General features: G+C 37.0%; 1 protein-coding gene across 2 annotated transcripts in view; it reads right to left on the reverse strand.

Moving 5' to 3' along the window:
- Positions 1-12,112, reverse strand: part of LOC126893425 (leishmanolysin-like peptidase) — a 502,521-nt gene that overhangs the window by 108,192 nt on the left and 382,217 nt on the right. For both annotated transcript variants that reach the window (XM_050663593.1, XM_050663592.1), the window contains exon 5: positions 3,212-3,505. In XM_050663593.1, the coding sequence (XP_050519550.1) occupies positions 3,212-3,505 (294 nt within the window). The remainder of the gene's footprint in view (positions 1-3,211; positions 3,506-12,112) is intronic.

Here is a 12,112-nt window from a genome sequence, read left to right on the forward strand (position 1 = left end):
ATGTGACTTTTCATCATGGCCACGTTTATGTCATTACTTGTCAGAGATATTTTTCTTTTTTTTTGTTTACTATAAAAATAATATCTATAATTATTTATTCTAATTAATGATGTCAATTGGTTTTCATTACTTGCCGAAATATATTAATTAACAACAATATTATCATAGTGTAGGTATAATCATTAAAATAAATTATTTAATATTTTTAAAACTAAGTATTGCAAACGCTAAAATTCATAAGAAAACTCTCTGATTTTTAAATCTAATAATAATCTTATCTTAATCTAAATTCTTTTAACTTACTTCTCTGCAGTTAATGGTAAAAGGGAATCCCATTATTTCGCTCTTGTTCAAAATAATCTATTAATTTTATTTGGCTTAATATGTTTCTCAATACAAACACAATAGTATAGGTTACACAACAATAATTACAATAGTTTTTAAATTAAGCTATATTTAATATGTAGGTATTTATAAAAACAGAACAGTGTTTTAAAGCTATATTTTGAATCAAATTGTGTACGAAATGAAGTAAAAATGTAGCAACACAGAACTGTCACATCAGTAGCGTACGATTGTCTAATATATTTAAATAACATTATTATTTTCTTGGAGTATTTAACTTAAAGGATTGTTTCATAAAATTTATATTATTAATAATAAAAAATGTTTTTGGTTATTTAATTAATATAATTCTAAAATTCTCAATTTAATCGCGATTACGTTTTTCTTCTTATAATACCATGTTGACACTTTTGCAAGATCGGTCAGTTCCGTGTGGGTGTCGTATTATAGCTGTGCCAACAATTTTAAAGTTGATGTTTATTTACGTTAATTAACATTACAAATATTTCGGCGTATTATTAATATATATTTCGGCAAGAAATGAAAACCTATTTACATCATTAATTAGAATAAAGAATTAGAGATACTATTTGTACAGAAAACAAAAACAAAGAAAATATCTGACAATTAATTACATTAACGTGGCCATGATGAAAAGTCACATTCTAATGATTTGGCAGTGCTCTGACGTCACAAATTTTGACCTACGTAATCTTGCTTTTGTAGTAAAAAGACTATAGTAAACAATTTTATTTGTTTATTCCATTTGAGAAAAAAGGACAATATTTAAATGGCTTTACAAGTGCTTTTTCAATGAGTTTGTTTGGTCTCATTATCTTAGCAAGGTCTCAAATTTTCATGTTTTTAAAAAAGTATATTAATGTTTTACTTATTGTTTACTTATAAATATGTAATGGATGAAGAATGAAGTACCATTTTTCGCCTTATAAAAATCTGTGCCGTACAAAAAAAAAAACAGAATATCCAATCTGAAATTTTATACAAAATGTATTTTTACAAAAAAAATGAAATTTGTACGACCCATAGAACTTGAGATATTTTTTTAATTCACATCACAATCGTTTATAAGAGCTAAAATTTGGGTAGTTTGTCAATAAAGTTTCAGTTTTTCATTTAAAATTTTAAGTTTGATATACACTGGCGGGCAAAAAAATTAGGTCACTAGATGAATTATACACGTTTGATACCTCGAATTTCCTAAACCTGTTGTCCGATTTGAGTGATTTTTTTAGTATGCTATAGCTTTATTATTTAAGAACCTCAATGTGTTAATATTGTTGCTAGACAGGTAAACGTAATTTTATACCCGGTGTAACAAACATATTGTGTTTTTTCCTTAAAGTTCGGAACACTCTGTAGAATATTACAACATAGATAAAATATTAAGATTAAAACTGAATTGTAGCCTTAGACTTTCTTAACATTTTGTTTTTTTGATTAATTTGCTTATGTTGGATAATAAAAAAGTAAGGTACTTTAACAACTAGCCACGTTCTTCATCAATACAGGGTGTTTCTAAATAAGTGTGACAAACTTTAAGGGGCGATTCTGCATGAAAAAATAATGACCGTTTGCTTTATAAACATATGTCCACAAATGCTTCATTTTCGAGATACGGGATGTTGAATTTTTTTTTACAAACTGGCGGTTTATTTGTTGCTCTAAAACCGGTTGAGATATGCAACTGAAATTTGGTAGGTTTTAAGAGGTAGTTATTGAGCATTTTTTGACATACAATTAAGAATTTTATATTCACCATTGGCGTGCATCCGGGATGTTTCTAAAATATTTATACCCGTATGCACGCCAATGGTGAATATAAAATTCTAATTTGTATGTCAAAAAATGCGCAATATCTACCTCTTAAAACCTACTAAATTTCATTTGCATATCTTAACCGAATTTAGAGCAACAAATAAACTGTCAGTTTGTAAGAAAAAATTAAACATCCCGTATCTCGGAAACGAAGCATTTGTGAACATATCTTTATAAAGCAAACATTCATTATTTTTTCATGCAGAATTGCCCCATAAAGTTTGTCGCACTTATTAAAAAAAAACCGTATTGGTGAAGAACATGGCTAGTTGTACCTAACTTTTTTATTATCCAACATATGCAAATGAATCAAAAAAGAAAATGTTGAGAAAGTCCAAGTCTAAGTCAAATATTTTCGAATGTCTGAAACCAAATTTTATATTTCCATACTTCAAAACAAACATGCGCTTTCAATTAAAAAATCAACAATATCTGCTTACTACAACAATTATGACGCACTGGCGCCGACTGGCCGTTCAGGCCGTTCGACTTCAACGGATTTTATTCTCCTCGGAGAATTTTGGCCGTTCCGTTTGCGTGCTGGACTGTGCCGGGCCGAGCTGGCCGCTCATAATGGGTTACGTTGCATTTAAAACCATACAAAAATCAATTTGGACTGTCCTGTGCCGTGCCGGGCGTTCATAATGGGTTTCTTCCTTTAAGCACTATTATATCATACCAAATAATAAAATAAAGTGAAGGTTGATAATGTGATTATACGAGGTTGTTACCTATTCTTAATAAAAAAAGGTGATAAGAAGTGGGTAGATTTTGATTTTATTAACCTAATGTTATCTTCAAATTATTTTTTTCTGATATTCGCAAAACATTCGCACAAATTTCGCGAATGCGAATACGAATGCGAGTATGCAAAAGTATGCGAATATAAGCGAATGCGAATACGAATATTCGTTACATCACTAATGCGCAGCTTGTATGTTATTTTAATAACATAAAAACTGTGAATAACTGATTTTTGACTGTGAAACTATTTGAATATCACGATAACAACTAAGCAGTGCAAACTTACCGATCTAGAGTATTCTCCTGTTGACAATACGCGGCGTAAGCTACAGTTAAGGATTTATTGCATCTTTCTGATTCCATGGCAGATACGTACAAGACGAAATCGGAATCCACAATACCTTTACCAGCATGCGAACCTTTAGCAATTCCACAGTTTTGGCCGGTAGAGTTACAAACTCTACACGCGTCTAGATGACCTTCTGGTACTTCAACTTGTCCACATTCCGTTTTTTCCTTGCACGTGTTAATGCAATGGGTCCAACCATTATTGACGAACACCTGTGAGTCATTGCATTTCCTGGAAAGAAAAATGTAGCAATTAAAACTCTATTTTTGAGCATATGTAGAATTTAAAGATTTAACAAATATAAGAATCTATACTATAGCAGATAAAATACAGTAACTACTTGAAAAGGTGTGGAAAGAAGAAGTGGTACCTGCTGAATGGACAGATGCAATATTACGCCTTATACTCAAAAAAGGAAGTAAAACAGAATGTTAGAACTATCCAGGCATAGCGCTAGTTAACGTAGCGTATAAAAATTTTATCTCTATACTTGACGATCTTTTCGCTGTGCTTAATACGCAGATTATTGTTGTTAGGTATGGTATAGCCACCTCTATTAATGTTGTTTGCCTAGTAATTTTATTAACTAGTATGAGATTCGGTCTATTGTGTGCCACTTGCCACTGTTTGGTATATGAGCACAGTGCGATCCCAGTATAGCTTGTAGTTGTCGTTTTCAAGCATTCCATCAGAGACGTATTGATAATAAGGGAGATGGTCGGTTTGGAGAAGTCCAAGTTTGCTAGCTAGTTCTTGGTGAAGAATCTTTCCTACTGAGTCGTGGCGTTCTTTATAATCAGTTCCGACAAACGCCTGGCAGCCACCGGTAAGATGTTGGATGGATTCTTATCGGCATTTGTCGTTTTGGACCTGAGGATCTTTGGCAATGTACTTCAGGTCATTTCTAGTTGGAATAACCTGATCCTGAATGGCACGTAGGAAACTCTCCGTCTCGGGAAACATCTTTCCTGATACCAACCACTAGTTCGACGCTCTATTGTCGACATATGCTTGATTGACCTCATTGAGATGCCGCCCGTGCAGTGGTTTACCCATCCCTTTTCGTCCTTAGATAGGTGGTTTATGCGCATTTCTTGTTCCCTCAGTTTAAGCGGCGTTGAGTCATCTACTGCGCAGATTGCACGATGTAACGTAGATGTTTCAGCCTGCGCCTGAAAATAAGTTCTCAAGTTGGCAACTTGTTTATCCAATTGCTCACCTATGTCCATAAGTCCTCTTTCCCCTAGATACCGCAGTAATGTTGTTCTCTCTACTGCACTGCGGGGATGATGTTTTTGTGCCTTTGTGAAAAGTGTTCTTGCTTTCCGCTGAAGACTATCTATATCCGTTTTTGACCACCTGATAATACCTAGCTTAGCGCGGAAAAGGCATACGAATTTAATGCCCTAAACAAATTTTTACTATTGAGATATGACCGATTAAGCTGTCTTACCCTTCGTACAAACTCAGAAGTTAGCATAGGCGTAACCAGGATGATCCTAAGGGGGGGTTACAACTACTTGAAAGGGGGGGGGTACAACTACTGGAAGGTCTCTGAGGGCTATGGTGTTAAGCGTATAGAGCTCAAAGTACATCCCAATGAGGGGGGGTTATAACCCCCAAAACCCCCCTGGTTACGCCTATGGAAGTTAGTTCGGTTTTCATTTGTTTATGGTCAATTTTCCGAGCTTGCTTTACATCGAGATATTTATACATGTCATTTTCACCCATGGCCTCGATGTTCTGGCCCTTTTGCATATCGAAACCACCGGGCTGAACCTGTCCTCTAACTATATTATTATTTAAGATACGGCACTTGTCTAGGCCGAAGTGCATAATAATATCATTAGAAAAGGTTTCTACAGTTTTCAGCATCTGATCTAGGTGTTGTAGAGTGGAAGCCAATGATTTTAAATCATCCATATACAACAAATGATTAAGCTTCGCCACAACAGTATTATTATTTTTGATGCTGAAACCTGAGTCAGTGGAATTCAGTAGCTGAGATAGTGGGTTCATTGCCAGGCAGAACCAAAGTGGACTCAAGGAGTCCCCCTGGAAAAGCCCCCGGATAATTGGGATATCTTCAGTTTCGATATTGTTTTCACCAGGTATTTGAAGGTGAATTGTTGTCTTCCACTCAGTCATTATATGTTTTAAAAAGGTCACTATATTATCATCGACTAAAAAAAATCACAATAAAGATGCACTAGAAATAAACAAACCAAGCCACGTTGAATGTTACAAGGAGCACTTCCGAATCATGATTTACAATGTATCATTTACAATGATTTACAACATAATTATGTTCAACTTATTAATTGTTTATCCTTTCTAGCTTCAACTTACAAAAACCTAATTATCGCCGGTGACTTCAATCATAGAGATTTAAACTGGCCACATCCTGTACCTCAAAATGATTCATCTAGACTTCTTCTTGATTTTGTACAAGATTCACATCTCCAACAAATCGTTACTGAACCAACTCGTTTCCGTTCTGGGTAGCAACCCTCCACGTTGGATTTAATTATTACTTCTGATAATGATTTAATAAACAATCTAGAATACTATCCCCCTTTTGCTAAATCCGATCATGCAATTCTTCAGTTTCAAATGCAGTTAATTCTTGTTACGGATCCAAAAAAACTATACTCATCAAGATATTTCATTGATTATAGAAATATTAATCATGATGTGTCACTGGTTGACTGGGCTTCCGTTCTATCGTTACCAAATTTACAGGAAAACTGGAATATTCTTCATGAACAATATAACAACATCATAAAAAAGAATACAAGCTCAAGACTTATAACTACATTTCCTTCTAAACATTGGATTAATTGGGATATTCAAAGATTGATTAAGAGAAAGAAGGCTCTTTGGCAAAAGTATCAAAGATCACGTTTGGAGAATGATTTTGTTACGCATAGGAATGTTGCCAATCTATTGAAAACAAAAATTTGCAATGCTAGGAGAGACTATGAAAAAAATATTATAGACAGCAATAACCCACAGAAGTTTTATAAGTATTTTAGAACTTCCATAAACACAAAAGTTTCTGTTCCTCAATTAAAAACAGACTCAGGTGATATTACAAATGATGATTTGAAAGTGGCTACAACTTTTGCTGAGAGCTTTTACGGATCTTTTACTTTAGAACCTGATGGCCCGCTCCCAGACTTGCATTATGAACCCTTAAATCATAGTTCTATTACCTCAGTATAATTTTCTCCTGATGATATTTTTAAAAAAACTTAAAGAACTTGACACCAACAAATCTCCAGGACCAGGATAATCTTTCTCCTACTTTCTTGAAATCATGTGCAAATGCTCTAAAATATCCACTCCATTTGCTTATGGAACAATCATTCCACTCTGCTACTCTGCCACTTATTTGGAAAGAAGCACGGGTGAAACCAGTTTTTAAGAAAGGAGATAAACTCGACCCCAAAAATGATAGGCCTGTTAGTCTCACTCCAGATATATCCAAAGTTATGGAATCAATTATTGTGGATAATTTACATATATTTTTGAACCAGCACCAAATAATCCCGAACGAACAACATGGCTTTACCAGTGGAAGATCAGTTGTTACCAACTTGTTGTGTTGCCTAAATGACTGGACTACCGAAATAGATATGGGACAGGATATTGATATTATCTACTTAGATTTTAGCAAGGCTTTCAATAAAGTTCCAAGAGAAAGGCTTTTGAAAAAATTAAACAGGATTGGAATTCGTGGGCAACTGTTAAACTGGATTTCAGCCTTCTTAAGTGAAAGAAAATTTTCAGTAAGAATACAGTCTTCAAATAGCCCCCTATATGACGTAATAAGTGGAGTCCCCCAAGGATCTGTTCTAGGGCCACTACTGTTTAATATATTTACATCGGAGCTAAAATACATCATTTCATCAAAGTTATCGGTTTATGCGGATGACACAAAGCTGTACAACAATCCTAAAATAAACTCTCAGTGTTTGCAAAAAGACTTGGACAGCATTTCTCGATGGTGTACTGACTGGTTGCTACCGCTTAATATAGAAAAATGTGTCGTTCTTCATGTCGGCAAAAATAACTCTCGGTTAAATTATTTTATTAATGGCACCGTTTTAAAGAAGACCGATTGTCACTCTGATCTCGGCGTGTTAATAGACTCACAATTGTCCTGGACTCCTCAAACATTGCAACAGTGTAATAAAGCCAATCGCATGGTATACCTTATTAGTAAAGTGTTTTCGTCCTGTGACAGTCAAACCTTGGCAAAATTGTATAAAACTTATGTGAGACCTATATTAGAATTTGCTAATTCAGTGTGGTGTCCGGTTCTTCAGCGTGACGTAAATATGCTGGAAAATGTACAGCGACGAGTAACACGGATCCCGTATTCATTGGTGCGTCCCTCATATGAAGATCGTTTAAGGATCTTGGATTTAGTTCCGTTATCCGCCCGCAGACTTAGAGGCGACTTAATTACAACATTCAATTCATTTCATTACGAAACTTCTTCACTCAGAAATTTCTTTACAATAAATACAGATGAGCGGTTAAGAGGCCATCCCAGAAAGCTAAGAAGAGAACTCTGCAGAACCAACATCAGGTTAAACTTTTTATCAAATAGGGGTTTTCATGCTTGGAATTATTTACCGCCTTATGTCGCTATGGCTCCTAGTACAAATAGTTTTAAGAATAGACTCGATAATAATTAATTGTATTTTTAATTTAATTATATGTAATTCAGCTTAAGTGTAAAACAGCTAAGTACCAGAATTTGTTTAGCTTTTAGAGTATAATAGGATTCTAATCCTCTACTCTTATTGAATGTTAATAATAATAATAATAATACATTGTAACCTGTGGGAGTTTTTTGTCAGTTCTTCTATCAAGCGCGGCCCCCTGCGAATGGGGGATACTTTCTGGGTATTCGTAGCGCCAATACCCAGAGAGTAGCAGGGATACTTGCCGTGGAACAAAAACTGGCACCTGGCAGTAGGTATAAAATGCACACCCATTAATATGGAGAATTATGGTTTATGTTTAGGATCGCTGCCTGGGGATCGCCAGGGCACGTCTGGAGCCGGCGCTGGACGTGACAACATGCGGGACGTCGGTGGCAGGGTGTTGAGGAGGCGGACCCCTGTCACACAAACAGCTACAGCCCAACAACAACAACAAAAACAACCACAAGCGAGCCAAACAACAGCAAGAGCTCCACTCGCTGAAGGTGCTGCGCTGTAACATCAGCCGGCGCTCACTCAAGCGGGACGACCGAGGCAGCGCATGAAATGGACTGTGTCCATTGACGAAAGCATTTTGCGGTTCTATTATAAGGTGACAAACCTTGGTCAAGAAGCGATCGGCTACAGACAACAGTTGTATGCCGAATTTTGCAGGGAGTACCCAGATATTCAAGTATCGGAGCAAAGAGTATCAGATCAATACCGGGTAATCATAAGAAACAACCTTATCCCAGAGACTAGACGCAATACGATCAAAAGCGAAGTCGAACGGGAGATTAACAACCAAGAGCTAGTTTTAGATCAAGTCCCTAATGAAATCCTTGATGAGCAGATTCCTGAGATTCCCATACCAGAAACTCAACCTGACAATACAGAGCAGGAAAATAACGAGTTGCACGATAGTCTAGCAAACGAAATGGCTCGTGCCGTACAAGAGTTAAATGGAACAAATCCACTTAGCAGACCACCGCTACCACGAATAAACTCTTGTAAGAAACTAGATGCGCTGCTACAAATTGTGAACATTGAAGTCCTACCCAACTATGTCGTAGAAGCTCACTCATTGGAATATCTGCATATGCTAATCTACTGTGCAGCAACAGCAATTGCTAATGTAATGGGCGTTAAGATCAGAACACGACGGGGTACTAATAACGGAAGGACTGGTAACAGAACTGCACCCTGGGAAAAAGGCTTCTCGGAAAAATTGAATTACTGCGTAGGGATATTGGTCAAGTAACAGAATATATAAGAGGTGTAACAAGTAGAAAAGTCATTAAGAGAGCTGAAGAAATAATGCGGAGCACTGCAAGACACTCGAGATACGATCCAGAAAATAACACAGCCCAACAGTGTCTGGATACATTAAAACAAAAACTCTCCTTCTATTCAGGTCGATTAAGAAGGTATAAAGTTAGTAATAACCGAAAATGTGACAATGCACTTTTTGAGAACTCTGAGAAGGCATTCTACCGAAAACTCAATTCCACTGTAGAAAGTGTCGACAAGTCTTACCCAAGCCAAGAAGAGATTCATGAGTTTTGGGGAAATCAACTTTCCACGCCAGCTGCTCTTAACAACAATGCTGGCTGGATAGAAGATACGACGCACAACTGTCCCCACTACGTCACAGCTAACTACGAACCATTCACTACCGATAAGGTCTCAAATATCATCAAAGAGCTTCATAACTGGAAATCTCCTGGACCAGACGGAGTTCAGAACTTCTGGCTTAAGAAGTTTTGGAGTATTCATGAGTGTTTATCAACATTAATTAATCATGTTATTTCTAACCGGCAGGAAATACCATCATTTCTAACTCAGGGAACCACTTATTTAATACCGAAGGATCAAAATAACACCCAAGATCCAGCCAAGTACCGCCCAATTACTTGTCTTCCAACTTTGTATAAATTGGTCACATCCTGTATAACCCGGCGTATCTACCAACACTGTGCTCTAAACAATATCATAGAGCCTCAACAGAGAGGATGCGCTAAGGGTTCTATGGGTTGCAAAGAACAACTGATCATCGACTCAGTCATTTCTAACCAGGCATTCACCAAAAAAAGGAACCTCTTTACTGCCTTTATTGACTACAAAAAGGCCTTTGATTCAGTGCCGCATGAATGGCTTATGGATATATTAAGAATATGCAAAGTCGATGATAACATAGTGACTTTTTTAAGGCATACAATGAAAACTTGGAAGACTAAAATTCACCTCCAAATAACTGGTGAAAACAATATCGAAACGGAAAATATCGCAATCAACCGGGGCCTGTTTCAAGGAGACTCGCTGAGTCCATTGTGGTTCTGTTTGGCTATGAACCCTCTATCACAGCTATTAAACTCCACTGACTCAGGTTTTAGCATTAAAAACAACAATACTGTAGTAGCGAAGCTTAATCATCTGTTGTATATGGATGATTTGAAATTAATGGCTTCTACTCGAGACAATCTAGAAGAGATGCTAAAAACAGTAGAAACATTCTCTAATGATATTAATATGTACTTTGGACTAGACAAGTGCCGCGTTTTAAATATAGTCAGAGGAAAGATACAGCCCGGTGGATTCGATATGCAAAACGGCCAGAACATCGAGGCCATGGGTGAAAACGATATATACAAATATCTTGGAGTAAAGCAGGCGCAGAAAATTGACCATAAGCAAATGAAAACTGAGATAACTACTGAGTTCATACGAAGGATAAAACAGCTGCTTCGTTCACAGCTTAACAGTAAAAATTTGTTTAAGGCACTAAACACCTACGCTTGTTCCGCGCTTAGCTATTCATTTGGTATTGTTAAGTGGACAAAAACAAATATAGAAAATTTTCAGCGAAAAGTACGAACACACCTCACAAAGGCACAAAAACACCATCCTAAAAGTGCAGTAGAAAGAACGACATTACCACGGAATCTAGGAGGAAGAGGACTTATGGATATAGGTGAGCAATTAGATAAACAAATTGCTAATTTAAGAACTTATTTTCAGATGCAAGCTAAGACATCTACTCTACATCGCGCTATTTGCGCAGTAGATGACACAACACCGATCAAACTGAGGGAACCAGAAATGCGCATAAACCACCTTACTAAGGACGAAAAATTGCGCGCCTGGATGGGTAAACCTCTGCACGGGCGACATCCCAATGAGGTCAGACAAGATTATGTCGACAATATAGCGTCGAACTACTGGTTGACATCAGGAAAGATGTTCCCTGAAACGGAGGGTTCATTACTGGCTATTCAGGATCAGGTTATACCAACCAGAAATTACCTGAAATATATCATCAAAGACCCTCAGGTTCAAAACGACAGATGCCGATATGGATGTCAAGCCCAAGAAACCATCCAACATCTTACATGGGGCTGCCAGGCATTTGCTGCAACTGAATACAAGGAACGGCATGACGCAGTGGGAAAAATCCTTCATCAAGAGATAGCTATCAAGCTGGGACTTCTCCAAACGGACCATCTCCCATATTATCAATACGTCCCTGAGAGTATGCTTGAGGATGGCAACTACAAGCTATACTGGAACCGCACTGTGCTCACAGACCAAACAGTGGCACATAATAGACCAGATCTCGTACTAGTTAATAAATTAACAAGACAAACAACACTAATTGATGTGGCGATACCTAACAACAATAATCTACGTAGTAAATTTACTGAAAAGATCGCCAAGTACAAGGCAATGGAGAATGCAAAGTACCCACACGATACCGATTATTATGTCTACTACTGGAGTCATTCCGAAGACCCTCCTCGAAAGCATAAAAAAGCTGGGTCTAAATGAACACCTTTATAAGACCATGCAGAAAGCTGTACTACTCGCGACGGCCAGATGCGTACGAAAATTTCTGGGAGAAACTCCAGCATACCAAGTCACCTAGGGCTCGATAACACGGAAAGAGTCCCACCAGAGCTCAATCCTTTTGATACCGTAGGTATCTGGGATGAGTCAATTTTCCCCTTAGAGGGAGTGTGAGCCGTATGGCTAAGTCTGGATACATTGTAATATCGTCAAAGACCCTCAGATCCAGAACGACAAATGCCGATATGGATGCTGAACCCAAGAAACCATCCAACATCTT

The sequence above is a fragment of the Diabrotica virgifera genome, chromosome 10, assembly GCF_917563875.1.
Source record: "Diabrotica virgifera virgifera chromosome 10, PGI_DIABVI_V3a".
Lineage (NCBI taxonomy): Eukaryota > Metazoa > Arthropoda > Insecta > Coleoptera > Chrysomelidae > Diabrotica > Diabrotica virgifera.